Below are 18,439 nucleotides of genomic sequence, written 5' to 3'. Positions count from 1 at the left end.
GATCTTCTTTCAGATCATGCTCTATAACCATAGGTGTCCTTCAGGGTTCTGTCATAGCTACTCTTCTCTCTTTTTTTCTATACAACTTCACTTGGTGATCTCATAAGTTCCCATGGATTTCATTGCCATTTCTATGTTGATGATTCTTAAATCTTCCTATCCTGCCCCAACCTTTCTGCTGACTTCCAATCTCACATCTCCAACTGCCTTGCAGAGATCTTGAACTAAATGTCCAGTAGACATCGGAAACTCAGTATGTCCAATACCTAACTCATTATATTCCCCACTAAACCTTCCAGCACCCCCTCCTATCTTCTCTATTACAGCAGAAGACAACACCATCCTCCCAGTCCCTCAGGCCCACAACCCAGAAGTCATCCTCAACTCCTCTCTCTCTCACCACTGCCCCCATATCTAGGCAGTTGCCAAGGCCTATTGATTTCACTTTTGCAACATCTCTCTAATACATTCCCTTCTCTCCTCTGACACCTGCCACCCCCCTACCACAGCCCTTCATCACCTCCTGCCTCAATTACAACAGCCTACTGGTGGATCTGCCTGCCTCAAGTCTCTCCCCACTCCAATCCATCTTCCATTTCGGCCACTAAAGTGTTTTCCTAAAGCACAGGTCTGATCATGTTCTGCTCTTCCCCCTCCTCTCCCCTCCCCAAGTCAATAAATCCCAATGGCTTCCTATTGCCTCTAGGATCAAATACAAAATGCTCTGCTTGGCATTTAAAGCCTTTCATAACCTAGCTCCCTCCTACCTTTCCAGGCTTCACACACCTTACTTCCTGCTATGTACTCTTCAATCTAGTGACACTCACCTCTTTGCTTTTCTACACTCAAGACACTCCATCTCTCAGCTTCAGGCATTCTCTCTGTCCCACACATCAAGAACATTCTCCCTCTTCTGCTCCAACTACTGATCTGCCTGACTTCCTCTAAGCCCCAATTACAATCCCACCTTCTACAGAAAGTCTTCCCCAATCCCTCTTAATTCCAATGCCTTTCCTCTGTTAATTATTTCTCATTTATCATGTACACAACTTGCTTTGTATATATGTTTTCATGTTGTCTCCCTCCATTAGATTGTAAGCTTCTTGAGGGCAGAGACTGTTAATTGATTGACTGATTGATCATCTCATCCAAGCTCAACTAGGCTCTCACTGTGGGACAGTGTTTTTATTCCTTTTGAATTGATTCTTTATCTTACTCCCAACAGAAGTTATTCCAAATCTCCTCTCTCCTCAAGCCTTCCATACCTCTCCCTTCCCCCTTCTCCTAGGTGAGGATCTTGCTTCTTTACTAAGGATATTGAGGCCAGCTGACATGAGCTCCCTCTTCTCTCTCCTATTCTCTTCATCTCAAAATCCCCTGACCATATCTCCCACTCTTCTCCTCCTTTCCCCCAGCGTCTGACAAACAGGTGGCTCTTCTTGCCAAGGCCATCCTTCTATATGTACATGTGATCCCACCCCCTCTTATCTTTTCCAGTGGACTATATACATCCTCAATCATCCCCTCTCTCTCACATCTTCTACATCTCCCTTTCTACTTGTGCCTTCCTTACTGACTTCAAGCACACCAAATTCTCTCCTATTCTTAAAAAACTTTAAATTGACTCCACTATCTCTTAGAGCTAATGTCTGCTCACTTCTTCAACTAAACTCCTGGGGGAAAAGTTGCCTTCCCCCAGAGCTTCCACTTACTCTCATTCTCGTCTCATTGACTCCTTAGCCCTTTACAATATGGCTTTGGATTTCATCCCTCATTGGAAATCACTCTCAGTTTGACATGTCAACAACAAGCAAGTCAACAAGCATTTACTAAGCACTTACTATATGTGAGACACTGTGCTCAATCTCTCACTCTCATCTCACCCCACATTACCAAATCTTTCTGTTTCTTCCTCCATATGTCTTGCACCCAGCCCTTCCCTCTACTCACACAACTACCCCTTAGTTCAGGTCTCCATCAGTTCTCATCTAGATTATTGTAACTACTTCCTAACTGGTCTCCCTGCCTCAGGTGTCTGCCTACTGGAGTCCTTCATTCACATTGCTGCCAAAATGATTTTCCTTGAGCACAGATTATGACTCTCCTACTCAACAGACTCCACTGGCTTCCTATTGCCTCTGAAATAGACCAAATATAAACTGCTTTGTTTACCCATTAAAGCCTTTTGCAACCTGGCCTCAACCTATCTTTTCAGCCTCTTGGGATGTTAATCCCCCTCCCAAATTCTTTGTTACAGCCAAAATGGCCTTATCTCTGTTCCGCACACAACCCTCCATCTCCCATTCTCCATCATTTTACCCTCTTTGTCCCACATGTCTAAAATGTACTCCTGCCTTACCTCTCCACCTCGCATGTCCCTGTTCCTGTAAGAGGCAGCTCAAACAAATCTCTCTCTGAGCCTCTAACTGCTAGTGCCTTCTCTCCCAACTTAACTGCTATTTAACTATTTTGAATTTATTTCTATTTATTTATCTCTTATCTGTGTTGTATGTACTTATATATGTCTTCCTCTTCTCTCCCATTAGAGTGTAAGCGCCATATAAATAGGGATTGTTTCATTCTTCGTACTTGTATCCCTAGTACTGTGCCTGGCACATAGTAGGTGCTTAATAAATGCTGGTTGATTGATTCATGTGCCAAACACTGTGCTACAGATTAAGGATATACAACAAAGCTGCCATAGTCTCATCACTCAAGGACCTTACATTCTATTGGAAGGACACCACATATGTGCAAACAATGAACTGAATACAAGATATGTTATTAATGAATGGATGCAAAGAACATTCCCAGATGTGACATCACTCAGTGAGAATCATTTTGTTGAATCTCTGCTATGTTGTAAAACTTTTCTTTTTAAAAACATTTTTATGTCTAACACTTTTTTCTGATACGGTGTTCATTAATAGCTTATGTACATTTCCATTTGCTACATCTTTTAAGTGTTTCCTGCTTATTCTTTTTTCAAATGGATACTTGGATGAGTGTGAAATGGAACAGGTACATAGGGGATGAAAAACAGAACCGCTGTGAGTCAAAGGGGAAACGTTTAGATCTTGGGAGTTGCAAGAGAGGGCAAAAAGGGAAATGAACATTATCTGTGTGTGTGTGAGTGTATATGTGTGTGTGGAATAAACACAGAGATACAATCTATGTAAACATACATATCAACATCTATACAGCGTAACACCTACAGTGTACATACAGTGTACATCTACAAGTGTATATATGCACACATATGTACAAGGTTAAGGCTGTTAAGGGGTCCCCTGAACTTGTCATATTTTTCAGAAACACTAGACTCAGGGCATGCAGGAGGTCCTGAATGTGTTAAGGATGAAGCCCCAACCCCAGCTGACATAATTTGTTGTTTGCACCCCAAACTGGATTCCCTGGGTGCTCTTGGGAGGCAAGACAGCAGCAGCAAGTCTGTGCCAAGCTGGGAGAAAAGTGGACTCTCCTATCTTCATAGTCTCCTCTGGCAGTTCCCAAGAGAAAAGAGTGTGACTTTTGCCATTGCCTTGCGCCTCCTTTTCGGGAGAGGTTACTGCACCTTTCTCCTCCCATGCTACTTCCCTTCCTGTTTTCTTCTCCTCCTTTTGTTGTATTGTCATAAATATGCAAACTTCCATAGGGAATGTGAACCCTTTGGGTTCCACGTGCATGTTCATTTGTCTTGTAATAAACCTGGTTTTCCCATGTGACATTGTGACTGTCTGTTGACAAAAAATATACTTTGTTTAATTTGCTTTACTGCACTTCCTAGATACTGTGATTTTTTTTTACAAATTGAAGGTTTGTGGCAACCCTGTGTGGAGCAAGTCTATGGGCACCATTCTCCCACCAGCATGTGCTCACATAATATCTCTGTGTCATATTTTGGTAATTCTTGCAATATTTCAAACTTTTTCATTATTATTATATCTGCTATGGTGATCTGTGATCAGTGATCTTTGATATTACTGTTGTAATTGTTTTGGGGAGCCACAAACTGTACCTATATAAGACAGCAAAATTAATCAATAAATGTCAGGTGTGTTCTGACTGCTCCACCAGCCATACCCCATCTCTCTCCCCCTCTTCTGGCCTCCCCATTCCCTGAGATACAACAATATTGAAATTAGGCCAATTAATAACCCTACAATGGACTGTAAGCGTTCAGGTGAACAGAACAGTCAATCCAGGTGGCTAACTTCATTGTTGTCTTATTTTAAGAAATTGCCACAGCCGCCCAAACCTTCAGGAACCACCACCCTGATCACTGAGCAGCTATCAACACTGAGGCAAGAACCTCTTCCACCAGCAAAAAGATTAAGACTCTCACTGACAGCCCAGATAACAATTAGCATTTTCGTCAATAAAGTATTTTTTCATTAAGGTATGTAAATTTTTTAAACATAATATTACTGCACACTTACTAGGCTACAGTATAGTGTAAACATAACTTTTATATGGACGGGGAAACCAAAAAATTCATGTGACTTGCTTTATTATGATATTTGCTTTATTGTGGTGCTTTGGAACCAAACCCACAATATCTCTGAAGTGTGCCTGTATGTGTATACACATCCAGTTTCTCCAGCTCCACATACAAAATAACAACCTCCATATATGTATAAAAACATGTGCATACATACACACATACACACCTGCGTACATGCATTCAGCTTCTCCAGCTGAGGCACATATATTTGCAGTCCAGGAATGAAGTCATATTCTTTCTTTGTGTCCCTTAAGCACATGTCCATTGATTTCACATTTTTCTTAAGAATTTAAGAGCCTGAAGAGACTTTAGCAGTTATCTAGTACAATCTCTTCATTTTACATCTGAGAAAACTGAGATCTAGAACGATAAAGTGTGGCCTGCTTGAGGTCACACAGGCAGTTAAGGAGCAGAACCGGACTTGCAACCCTGATCCTCCGACTCAAAACCGAAAGCTCTTTCCATCCTAATATATCCTCCAATACAGTATTGGCGCCCATCCAATTTGACTTTTGCATTTCTCTTTCTTCAAATGCCCCTGTCCTTGTCTACTTACTCTGCAACCCTGGCAGATGTTTCCAAAAGAAGAACATGCCTACCACCCTTAAGCTTCTTTTTCACTCCCCTAAGGACAGAAAGACTTAGTACTCACCACTCATGTCCAGATGCTGGAGCTTGTTTAAAGATTCAAAAGACAGTGGAAGAACATTTATCAAGTTGTTATTGGCGTTGAGAGTGACCAAACTTTTTAATTCTCCTATGTTCTTTGGAAGTTCTTTTATAGAGTTATGTGAAATATCAAGGCTTTCAAGCTGAGTCAAATTAGACAATTCATCTGGAACTTGGGTTAACTGTAACAAAAGTTCAATAAGAAGTTATACCTTAAAAAGTCATTCATGCTATCATTATTTTTTTGTTCCCAAAATGGTAGGGGAGTGGCAAGGGAGATTGTTTTCAGGAACAGTTATGGAGGGCAGACAGTTCTGAGTCAATCTATTATAAGTAGAGGTAAAAGGACAGTAGGGAAAGGGGAAAGGAAATGTACAACGGATGTTAAGATATTTGGATATCTATATGGAAAATGGTTAACTTCGATCTATACCTCAGCCCACATAAAATCTGCAATAATTTCCAGATGATCCAAAGAACTAATGTATACAACATACAGCATATAGAAACAAAAACAGAATACATTACAACACATACACTAGTTTTTGGATGGAGGAGTTCTCGACTATTAAATCAAAAGTGATGGATTTAATCAAACACAAGATGAATATATGCAAATGTGTAAACAAAAAATAAATGCTTTCCCCAACAAAATGTAATGTACTAAATATCTAAAGGAAAACAACAAAGTGGAGAAAACATGGGGTGACCTGAAAGCTTTAATAACTTGAAACTACAGCAAAGGTTTTAGAACACTCTGTATATGTGACAAATATAACTGATAAAAGCTGTAAAACAAAATACGCTAGAAAATGATATAAAAAACAAGACTAGTGATTTTCTTTACACTGGATAAGTGGTCTAAACAGTTAGTTTTTATGTGTCTACAAAAAATATATGTCCTCAGCCAAGCAGTGAAAAATACAAATTAAAGAAATATTAAGATATCATTATGCTACCTAGCAACCACAAAATAAAATTGTTTAAAAACTATATTGGTGAGGATATAGAGAAGTAGGTGCATTTTTATTTTTCTAGGAAACTATATGTTTTCATAAAGGGGAAGGAAGCTAAATATTTCAACCTATAAGTCAATGAACTTGAGAACAGTTTCATGCAAATTCTTACGGGCCAGTGTGGCATGGTGTTGTATGCGTAAACCTGGAGTCAAAAGAGATCAGAATTTAAATGAACCCTTCTCCCCTTACCTGTAACATATGCACATTTATTAGTTGTGTTCTGGCACTTAATTTCTCTAAGCCTCAGTTTCTTCATCTAGAAAATGGGGTTAATAAAAGTATAACAGCTACATCACAATATGTGAGGCTCTGATGAGAAAATGTATAAGCTTAAAGCACTAAATGAATATCAGTAAACATTATTAGAATGAATTGTTAAGAGGATGGTTTTAAGGAAGGAGGTGATCACTAAAAGCCAGCATGGGTTCATTAAGAATAAGTCACGCCACACCAACCTCTTTTTTTTAATAGAGTCACTAAACTGTTATAGTTCTCGGGAATACTGAGAAGAAAAAGATGATGATGATGATGATGATGATTATAGCTAGCAGATTTTTTTAAACCCCTTTAAAGTTTATAAATCACTTGACCTACCCTGTTGTATTTGAATCTTGTGACAACAATCCTGTGTGGTAGGAATGGCAGCTATTAATATCCTTCTCATTTTATAGATGAAAGAATCTGGATTTTATCAAGGCATTTGACAGTCACTTTATAATATCTTTGAGGACAAGATGAAAAGATGAATACTGAATGATAACACAGGTAGATTCAGAACTGGTTAATTTTGGATGAGAGAGCTCTTGACTTAAATCAAAAGCAATAGATCTAATCAGACTTAAGTTGGATGTATTCAAATGTGAAAAAAAATTCTTTACCCAACAAAATGTAATGTATCAAAAGGAAGGCAACAAAATGGAGAAAATATGGAGTGTTGTTTATTTAATATTATTATTGTTTCTATTATTAATATTTAACATTATTTAATATTTGGGCAATATTAAATAATGAATCAACACCAACCTGAAGACAACTCTTCAGTTGGGTGCAACATGGCTCTGTTTTTGGCCCAGTTCTGTTCTTATTGATGATTTGAAAGAAGGCAGAATTGGTAGGCATATCAAGTTTTCTATAAAAACACATAGCTGAGAGGGACAGGCAAAATATTAGAAGACAGAATTAGGATCCCAGACTGGAATGGTGGACTGAAGAGAACGAGATGAAAGAAGAACAGCAATAGTCCTGCTCTCGCATTAAAATACATCTATTGCTGCATACACAGGACTGGGGAGATTGGGCAAGAAAATGGCTGAAGTGAAAAAGAATTAGGGATCTAATAGACAGCAAGTTCAACGTGCGCATCGTGTGATATTGCAGCCCAATAAGGAATGTGGTCCTTGGGTATGAGAACAGACATTTACAAGTTTCAGCTCAATCTATTTTTGGCAACTCTCCAACAACCAGAATTATAGAAAAATGGAAAGAAATGCCTCAAGACTTTGTGAATGAGGGCCCTGTCCTGGGAGGTATTCGAGCAAAGGATCTTTGGCAAGGAAGCTGTACAAGGCAGCTGTGCTATGGGCTGCACTCTGGGTCTTCTGAAGTCTCTTCCTACTTGGAGCTTCTATGGTTCTATGATTTTAGAGAGGATTTCCACAAATGACCTTTTAGTGTTGATGAAAAAAGGAACCATGAGGGATAAGATGCTTTAGCTACTGGCACCAGCTGTCAGTTAAGCTAGTTTTTTCCTCTTTATCTCCCTTATTAAAAACTGTATCTGTAACCTTTACTTAAATGGAGCAGCAAGTGGGTTTAGTTTAAGAAGTTAAATGCTTTAAAGCTCACTGCTGAAAATACAAGCTCAAATACTTTTCTCGAGGAGGGGAAAAAAATTATTCTTCTCTTACCTTCCACCCATTCTTTTGGCATAGCTTCAACTCCTTCAGGGTAGAGAGCTGACACAATTCAATTGGAAAACATCCCAATCTGTTGCTTGATAAGTCCAAGTTTTGGATCACCTGTAGATTACTGATTTCAGAAGGGACATACTGTATTTGGTTTTCAGAAAGATCAAGTGTCTGTAGGTTGTCTAAAGTGCATAGTTCTTTAGGGAAATTTTCAAATATATTGCCACTTAAAATAAGTACCCGGAGAGAAATCATATTGGAGATAGATGGTGGAATTTGAGATATTTTGTTCTTACTAAGATTTAAGTAATTGAGGTTTATAAGTCTACATATGTAGTCAGAAAAGGAGGATAAATTGTTTTGCTTTAATTCTAAATGAATTAGTTGTCTACTAAATGAGAGGTCAACAGGTATTTCTGAAAGCCTATTTCCATTAAGGTTCAAATGCTCAAGAAAGTGCAAAGCACAAAGGCCTACTGGGAAATCATATAGTTTATTAAAGCTCAAGTCCACTTTCCTTATCTGATGGCAATTTTTGATTTCAATCGGAATGTCTTCGATTGAATTTCCAGAAAATTCTAACACCTTGAGATATTTCAGATGGGAGATGCCTTCATTTAAAACCACCATTTTATTTCGATTGATGTAGAGTGCTCTCAGGTTTTTGAGTCTGTGAATGTTACTGGGAATTACTTCTAAGTCATTGTCACTAAGGCTAAGATATTCTAGCTTAGCACAGGAGTAAATTTCTGTACTTAGCTGTTTCAATAAATTTTTGTCAAGTTGGAGAACCTTGAGTTCTTTGAAGTTCTCAATGTTGTGGGAAATAGATTCCAGTTTATTATCAACCAGATGGAGCCTTTTTAGTTTCAGCAACCTAAAGATTTGCACAGGTAAAAATGTCAGTTTATTGTGGTCCAGGAAAAGTTCTTCCAAATTCTTTAGCTGTCTGATTTCTTTTGGCAAACTGCTTATGAGATTTTTTGAAACACTTAGCTTATTTAACTTTAGAAGGTAGCAAAGGATGTTGGGAAATATTGAAAACTGATTTGAGCTGAGATTAAGGACTTTTAAATTTTTCATATTGGCCATCATTTCTGGTAGAACTTTTAGGCTATTTCCAGACAAGCTTAAAAATTCCAACTTTTCAAGACCTCCTAGCATTGTAGGAAATTCCAAAAAATTATTATTATCCAAGAAAAGTTGCCTTAGCCCGACAAGCTGTGATATTTCTGCTGGGAGGGAGGCTATGTGGTTGTGGCTGACATTTAACACACTTAGATTACAGAGCAACTTAATTTCTGGTGGTAGTGCCATTAATTCATTTTCTTTCATGGACAATACTTCAAGACCTGCCATGTTTGGCTCGACTCGAAAAGTTTTTATTTTGTTTTTCTCTAAATAGAGATATTTTACATCCTGAGTTTTAAAAAGGCCTTTAGGAAATTTATGCAAATTCTTGGAATTCAGCTTAACTCTGAAGTTTTCATCTTCCATGTAGCTCTCAAACACTAAGCCTTTTTTATTATAGTCTTCAGAAGTTTGTGGACTAACCTCTATTATTGTTTTCTCTTCCTCCTCACCCTCCTCCTCCTCTTCTTTTTCTCCTTCTTCCTCCTCACTATAATCATCACCCATAACATACCTTGCTTCTTCATCCGGTAGGGAAGTAATCACTTCCTCTGGCTTATCAATTGGTAATTCCTCAACTGTTGCTGCCTGTGTATTGTCAGTGTCTTTGTTGTCAATGTCTTTGTTGTCAGTGTCTTTGTCAATATCTTTGTTGTCAGTGTCTTTGTTGACAATATCTTTGCTGTCAATGTCTTTGTTGTCAATGTCTTTGTTGTCAACATCTCCTTGAGATCCTCTAAGAACATCTTTTTCATTTAGATCAGAAGTTTTAGGAGTCACTGTAATACCAGAATGGCTTTCTAGCTGTGGTGGGGTCTTTTTGTCAGCATCATCTTCAGGATTTTCCTCAAGGTTTTTTCCTTCTAAGTCAGTAACACTTTTATCCTTTTCTTTTTCAGGAGATAAACGTGCTGTTACTGGATTTTCTTGGTTTTCAGATAGTTCTGAATTGGACATTTTTTTAAAAAAATCCTGGTTCCTGGGATTTCTTTCACTTCTTCAGCAGCATCCTTTCTTCAAACACACTACTGGTGGGAGTTTTCTGCCAATGTAAGATGGTAACTTGGTTTTAATGATCATTTTTACCTATCTCTTCTGAAAGTATAAGTTAAAAGGGTTGATATTATATGACAAGAGGGGATACACAGTGAATATGTCAAGAATATGGACAAAGTTTATTTTTTCAAGTTGACTCTATATCAGAGAGATTCATTCTTTGATGAATTCAGAGAATAACCTTCAGTGGAATCTTGGATGAATACCTTGAAGGAGGTTAAATCTAACCTCAAAAAAGTGGTATTTTATAGTCTATGTTTCCCACATACCTATGATTGAGTTAATCTATTCCATTTATAATTATAAGCTAACTCTGACTTCAAGTACAGGGAAGATCCTTTGCTATCTAAAAGCCCTTCTAACTCAGAACCCTATAATTCTGTAATTATATACACATATAATCCCATATTTATACCTATGCATATGTGCATATTTATGATTAAGGCAGAATGGGAAGACAGGGAGAGGCAGAGTTGGAACAGAGGCAGTATGGCATAGTAGATAAAGAACTGACCTTGGTATCAGGAAGACAGGCTCAAGACCTACTTCCAACATATACTGGTTATATGACCCTGGGCAAGTCACTTAATTTCTCAGTGACTTCAGACAACTCTCCAAGATGAAAAATTGCAAAGTAGGTGCTAATCTGCATTGGTACAGGAAGCTCCTTGTATTTGGAGAGCTCTCAAGGTCAATGAAATCATAGGTTTGATCCATGCTGGGCATGTGGTACAAATGAGGGATGACTGGTAGATAGTCAGAAGGCTCCACTAGTGCCCTTTTGATGTCTGCAGAAAGTGGCAAAAGCCTGCCATGATCCCTTGTGGCAAGTTCAAAGGAGGACTGTGTGGGTAAGAGCCCCACAGGACCAGCAAGCATGGATGGATTTCGATCTTCAATGTGGAATGGAGCATAGCTATGATCATTATGTTAGCCTACAATTGTATAATAAGCTGAACATTGCCATATTTTTAAAATATTACTATCTCTGACCCTTCCCCCTTCTTTGGGCCACTCATAGTACTTTATGCCTCTATTACCTAATTATCATTTATTTTCTTGTCTTAGTCAATAGTAAATAATCATTAAGTAACTACAATGTGCTAGGCACTGTCCTAAGCACTGGGAATACAAATATAAAGAAAAACAAAGACAGTCCCTGCTCTCAAGGAGCTTATAATCTAATATCTTATTGTTAATTCTGTGTGTGTTATTCAAGGACATGTATGATCAAAAAAAAGGCTATGCTGGTCATGTAGCAAGAGTATGGGACAGCAGATGGACAACCAATGGCCCTGGCATGGCACTAGTATCTTCAAAGTATTAAAAGGCATGCCTTGAGGAAGGACTCCAGATAGAGGAATAAGCTGTACCTATTTTTAGGTACTTGGAGAGAACCTGAGCAGTCTGATTTATTCAGCCTGGTTCCAAAGGGCAGAACTAAGTGCTGTGTGGGAAAGTCCAAAAAAGGCAAATTTGGGCTGGGTGTCAGGAAAGATTTCCTTACCATTAGACCTAAAAAAGTGGAAAGGACCTCCAGAAAGATAATAGACTCAAGAGAGGCAGAATGGTGTGTGTGTGTGTGTGTCTGTGTGTGTGTGTGTGTGTGTGTATAGAGACAGATACACATACACACACATAACACACACACACACACACACACACATTTTGGATGTGGCTAATGCAGAAATTTGTTTTCCTTGACTCCTTGTACTTGTAATGGGTTTTGTCTTTCTTGACTTCTCAATAAGTAGAATGGGGGGGTTGAAGGAAGAGAATTCAGAACTGAAAATAAAATTGATTTTTAAAAAAGTAAAATGAGATTGCCTTAGAAGGTAGTAGGTTGCTCCTTCACTGGAGGCCTTCAAGCAGGGAGGACAGCTAACCATTTGTGTTGTAGCAGGGGCTCTTTTCAGGTAGATGTGGGTCAGAGGACCACTGAAGTCTCTTCCATCTCTGAAAGTACACGAATTCTGTGTGCTGCTTTGATCCTAAGTGGAGGATTATGAAAAGATATGAAGGAGATTTGCTCAGGGTGAGAAAGCATGGAACCATTATAGAAACACAGAGTCCACCTTTGGGGAAAACAGCCAGACCAATGACACAATGGGCCCACTGATGTGTGGAAGACATAACTATGGATCCCCGCCCCTCATTATTACACTTGAAGCTGAGAGGGCAGTCTGTCTTATCTCAATTTTTAATCTCCACTGGAACCTAGCAAGGTGCTCTCTGCACATAGGAAGGGTTTAATAAATGTCTGAAAGAGGACCGGGTTGTCTTGGGAGGTGAGGGAGTTCCTCCTCATTGGAGGTTTGCATTGGAAAGTTAAATGATCACTTGTTATGGATAGTTGTAGAGGGGAACCTTGGTCAGGTATGAGTTAGACTGATTGGGCTCTAAGGCTTTTTTCAACTTGAGGGACCTTTGATTCCTTTCCTTAGTTTGAAAGAGGCACAATTAGGAAATACTAGAAGGATCATTAGGGTCCAGGAACAAAAGTAAGTTCAAGGTCAAGTTCATTAAAGGGACTTAAACTTTTCTCTTTGACTAGAGAATACAAAAGCGGAAGTGATGAGAAATGAAGTGACTGAAATGGAAGAGAGTGGTGGGAAGACATACCTTGAGGACGCAATATAGAGGTCCAGCTAGGGCACAGTGGAGGATAGAGAGAGCCCGGCTAAGTTTGTAATTAGCCATGACTAAAAAGGTTTAGAGGTAGACACTGCAGCTGCTTTCAAAGAGGCTGTAAATAGGGAGACTAGCCTGGGAGGCTATCGCAGTTCAGACATAAAATGATGTCCTGGCCCAGTCTTGGGCCCCAGACAGGAAGAGTAGGGTCCAAGAGATCCAAAGGAGGAGTTGGGCTCCCAACAAGCCCCGCTCCTATTCGAGGATCTCCCAAGCCTTTCCTGATTCCCCCAGTTATGTGCATTTGGTCCCTTGTGAAATTTCTTTTATATGTGACCGCTCATTTGTGAATTCATGGCCTCCCAACCAGAGAAAGTAAGCTACTCACCAGCAGGACTGTTTTGTTTTTGTCTCTGCGTCACCAGCACCAAGCAGCAGGATACCTAATAAATATTTTATTGCATTAAGTTGTATTGTCTGGAATAAAAGGAGAGTGTTGTGTCATAATTTGAAAAGTTTATAACCATACTAAACTTTACATAACAGTAAAGCAACTGAATATTACATTCAAAACTATTTACAATAAAAAAAGTATGTCAACATGAAATTTTAACAGCCACACCCTCTAAATAAGACTGCATTGATTACATATTTATCTAAGTCAACAAACAATTATTAAATGCTAACTTTGTATCAGGCATTTTCTTAAGCACTGAAGATACAATGAAAGGAAAAACTACTATCTACCCTCAAAGCGCTTACAATCTAATTTAAGGAGACAACACGCAGACAACTCTGTCTATATGAGATAGAAACAGGGGATATGGAAATAAGGCAAAAACATTAGGTTGTTTTTCAGTCATTTCCTGTCTGACTCTTCGTGCCCCATTTGGGGTTTTCTTGTCAAAGATCCTGGAGTGGTTTGCCATTTCCTTTCCCAGCTTATCCTGCGGATGAGGCAGCTGAGGCAAGCAGGGTGAAGTGACTTGCCCAGGGTCACATAGTTAGGAAGTGTCTGAGGCTGGATTTGAACTCATGCAGATGAGTTTGCCTGACTCCAAGCTCAGGGATCAGTAGAGGCTTCTTGCAGCTGGGATTTGAAAGAAACCAGCAAAGCCAGGAGGCAGAGAGGAAGGAGGGTGAGCATATCAGACATGGAGAATAGCTACCTAAGTGGAAAAGTGTTTAATGAAAGTAGAACAGAAATCTGAAGGCTTTACTATACATTTTCTTGCAATAGCACGTATAATTGAGCACTGACTTGACCTACATTTCCTTATGTTGTGTGACTAAAAAGACTAGAGAGAAGGGCTTTGGTTTTTTTAGACGTGCTGAGTCTCTGTCTTAGTACTTTGTAGTTCTGCCTTCTCTTTCCATTCACAGTTTTGGGGCTATGTTGCTCAGCTGATTAGAGGCAAATATAACGGAATCTCTGTATCAGTCTGAAGCATGGACTAAGAGTAGGAAAGGACTTCAGGGGTTTTCTAGATTAACCCCGTCATTTTACAAATGAGGAAACTGAGGCCCAGAAATATTGGGTGACCTGCCTGAGGTCACACATGGAGGCAGGAAGTGACCAACTGAGCCAGCACTCATTCCACATCCAGTCCCATGTTCCACAATCAGAGCCCCCCGGCTGACTGTCTGGAAAATAGGTACAGTCAGTCATAAGAGGGGCTGACTAAGTGAGAATCTGGGCAGAACAAGGTGGATTTACCACCACTCCTAGGAAAACAGAGAGACAGTTTCACAGTTAGGAGGATCTGACTTCACCGAGTCTTGTGTCTGACACGTGCTAGCTCTGTGATCCTAGGGAAATCATTTAACCAGAGATGTCAGCAGGCCATAAGCAGCTAAAACTCCCCAGCATGGCCCAAACCAGATGACATTGTCATTGGGAAATGTTTAACAAAATAAAAAAAAACACAACACAGTCAATGTTAATTTGTGTTTTTTTAAGTCAATATGTGACCCTCAAGGATCAGTTTCTATCTGAATTTGACACTACCTATCCATGTGTTCTAGCTAGCTCTCTCTAAGGCTCTGAGTTGAAAAGGTCTGAATCTGCATTTGTAGAGGGACTTTCCTCACCTTAGAATTAATTTCCTATGCCAGTGAAATCATGGGTCCTGTTCCTGTCCACTAGACTCTGTTCATGTTGGGTAGGTAATTTCATCATAGATATAAAGACAATATCTTTTAAAATGGAATCCTAGATACACATTTAGACACTTTTTCTTACATATGGTGTCATTTCGGAAATTAAAATTTTGGAAGTATAAAAGGAGGTGATGATAGTGGTAAATTCCGTAGCACTTAGAGTATGTAATCTTACATGAAAACCAGTAGTATACTAACTAATAGTATACAACAACCTCAGAATCCTTTTTTTAAAAAAAGGATACATAGATATGAGGTTATAATTGGAAGCCTTTAAATTATTTATGCTAGTTCTTGAGTGAAAAAAAGTCTACAGGGAGGGAGAGAGAGTAAGAGAGATCTATGTAGAGATACATGTTACGTTATGCATAAAAACAGTCAAAGTTCATCTTTCATAATAAGAGATTACCAAAACACTTTCATTTCTTTTGCCTGGAAACCTGAGGGTTTTATAGCATGAATGTTTAAAATGGCATAAAGCACACCTGTTAGAAGCATGAAGTATCAGAAACTTTCAATGACTCGATGGTATATCTGAGAATTGCAGTGAGACAGTGTCTAGGGGCTCCTGTTCTTTGGAGAGCCCTGCAGAGAATAGCCATCAAGTGAATGGGAGAAGGGGAAGAGAAGTTCCAATTGTCATCACTCTTTGGAACCTTCACTTGCTCCCATCATCTCCATCCACTTTCTCTATCTAGAGTCAAAGGATCAGACAAGGATGGAGGCTCATCACTTGCCTAGGGGAAGACAGAGCGGTTTGGTTCTGACAGGAGTTTTTTTCCTTTGTCCCAAGAGTGGAAAAAGACTTTTGCAATACCTTTCCTCCCACTTCCTCCTTAGGGGCCTTTGTAACTTAAGGAAATGTCTTAAGGAGACTGCTCAGGCAGACCACCATGTGAATGCTTGAAAAAGTAAAAAAAAAAAAAAAAAAAAAAAAAAAAAAGGAGATAGAGACATAAAAAAGGAGCAATGTTTCATTTTTAGCAATTTACCCATGATTTATGTAAATCCTTAAGGCTGGATCAATGTAATCTTGCTGAATACTTTAAAAGGATATCAATATTTTATGATAATTAGTGAAAACCAAAATTTGGCTGTGAGCTATGAAATTGTGTTATTGCTATATTTGTCCTTCATTCTCGAAGAGGACCACGACATCAGGGAAAGGACAACATGACTTGCAGAGCTATCTGGGTCCAGTGACCTGATATTCACCAGGATGACTGGAGATGGCCCAGGATGCATGCAATATCAGGCCACTGGACCCAGATGGCTCTGGAGGAGAAAGTGAGGCTGGTCACCTTGCACAGCCATCCCTCCCTCAAATCAAAGTCAACTGCAAGTCATGTCATCATTTCCCTGATGCCATGGTCCTCTTCAAGAACAAGGACAACCTATGAGCGGCTTCTCCCTCTCCCTCTCCCTCCTCTCTGTGCTCCATCTCGATGACTGAAGGCAGCCTCCTTAACTTTGGGTTTATTGGCTAGATTGAGTTCTCAAAAACTAAGCCTTAAACCCAATTCGCTCTGGAGCTCATAGATTAGACAATAAGTTCCTGCCCTCCTAGCACAGTGAATGTAAATACCAAATAGTAACTGTTTCTCTTTTGGCCAGGAACCCTGAGGGTCTTCCCTTCCCAGTTTGATTTCTTTTTTGAGTTTTGATTAAAGGGGCCATTCCTTGAACAATGAAATATCATGATGGCAGATGAACCCCTCCATTAGTATGTAAGCTTTTTGTGAGTAGGGATTATTTCATTCTTTGAGTTTGCATTTCCAGATTGTAGCACAGTATCTGGTGTAATGCTTGCTGACTGAATGATTAAAGAATCAAAATTGCAGGTGATCCAAAGGGTAATGAAAAGAGAGTGGTTGAGATAAGTAGGCAAATGATCCAAGATGACCTGTCTAAGAGAAGTGGTAGAAAAGATACTATTATCAAGCAGCTCCCTTGAATGAAAAAGGTGGGCCTACCTGGTAGCTATACTGGCATCCAGGAAGTAGGAAAAGAACTCCAGTGGTTGGGGAAAGCTCCTATGGAGATTTTACCAAAAGACTTGGACAACACTTCTCCAGGATGAGAAGATATGGATAAGATGAGATCCCATATGGCTCCTCTTCCAAGCATTGAGGCATTATTTTCTTAAATCAACATGTTGTGGTTGGTTAGTCGTTTTCAGTCACGTCTGACTCTTTCTGACCCTATTTGGGATTTTCTTGGCAAAGATCCTGGAGTGGTTTGCCATTTCCTTCTCTAGCTTATCTGACAGATGAGGAAACTGAGGCAAGCAGGGTTAAGTGACTTGCCCAGGGTCACACAGCTAGGAAGTGTCTGAGATCACATTTGAACTCTAGTCTTCTTGATTCCAGGCCCAGCACTCTATCCCCTGTGACACCTAGCTGCCTTAATTCAGGATACTTGTTTGAAATGAAATCCTGTTAGAGGGATTCTGCTACCAGGGATGGTGACTGTATTCTGCCAATACTGACATTTTAAAAAATGTGACATTTTAAAAATTAAGCTGCCTATTTGAAAAGTAAGGAAATCTTGTATTATTTCTTAAGGGGGCAGGCCTCTGCAAACTCAGTGATGACTAAAAATTCTAGGACTGTAATGACAGTTGAAAAGGGGAGTGAAGAGAAAGAAAACGAAAAATATGATTTATTTTGTTGTTTCTGAACAATTACAGCAAAGATGGGGTCAAAAGTAATTTTAAGGGGGAAGAATATGGAGAGTACTAAATTCAACTTGCCAAGACTACTTGCCCTCTGTGTGGGACAAGTGAAGACCTCTCATAAAAAGGAACAGATTAGATAAATAGAAATAAGTAGGATAGTGAGTCCCATTTCTCTACTTAGATATTTTCCTTTCTGTAAAGCCATTTCTCTACTTAGATGTTTTCCCCTCCACAAGCTTAGCTAGTGACCGTGAGGCCCCCGAGGTTAAGAACAGGACACAGGATGCTTGCATCCCTGTATTTACCTAATGGCGAGAGGCCTGAAAGAAAGAAAGATTGAGATGAGTAAGTCAGCAACCATAAAATCCTCTGAAAGTAAGGATAGGACACAGGATGCTCACCCCCTGTGTACTGACCCCAGGATAAGGGACCCTCAGCTCAGCAGAAAAATGGATGAAAAGCTGGAAATCCAGGTGCAATGTAGACGTGCAAGACCAGTCAAGTATGAATGATGGGAGACAAGGTGTAAGGGTGCTGGGGATATCCGTCACAGATGTAAGGGTGATGGGAAAGGCTAGTTTGCCACAGATGTGAAGATGAGGTAACCAACAACTGGCTTCTGCCTGTCACAGATAACCAAACCATTTGTTCATTGTTATTGTCATTAAGATAGATTTATCACTTC

General features: G+C 39.5%; 1 protein-coding gene across 2 annotated transcripts in view; it reads right to left on the bottom strand.

Annotated features, from left to right (window-relative positions):
* LRRD1 (leucine rich repeats and death domain containing 1) overlaps positions 1–18,439 on the bottom strand; it is a 30,959-nt gene that overhangs the window by 10,974 nt on the left and 1,546 nt on the right. The window contains exons 2-5 of one of the 2 annotated variants that reach the window (XM_036758634.1): positions 13,306–13,360; positions 12,114–12,277; positions 8,100–10,272; positions 5,157–5,355 (exon numbers count right to left, since the gene is read on the bottom strand). In XM_036758634.1, the coding sequence (XP_036614529.1) occupies positions 5,157–5,355; positions 8,100–10,187 (2,287 nt within the window). In that variant the 5' untranslated portion in view covers positions 10,188–10,272; positions 12,114–12,277; positions 13,306–13,360. Of the gene's footprint in view, positions 1–5,156; positions 5,356–8,099; positions 10,273–12,113; positions 12,278–13,305; positions 13,361–18,439 lie in introns of those variants that run through there. The other variant, XM_036758635.1, reaches the window with a different exon arrangement.

Source organism: Trichosurus vulpecula, chromosome 5, assembly GCF_011100635.1.
Source record: "Trichosurus vulpecula isolate mTriVul1 chromosome 5, mTriVul1.pri, whole genome shotgun sequence".
Classification (NCBI taxonomy): domain Eukaryota; kingdom Metazoa; phylum Chordata; class Mammalia; order Diprotodontia; family Phalangeridae; genus Trichosurus; species Trichosurus vulpecula.
This window is presented reverse-complemented; position numbering and strand designations above follow the sequence as displayed.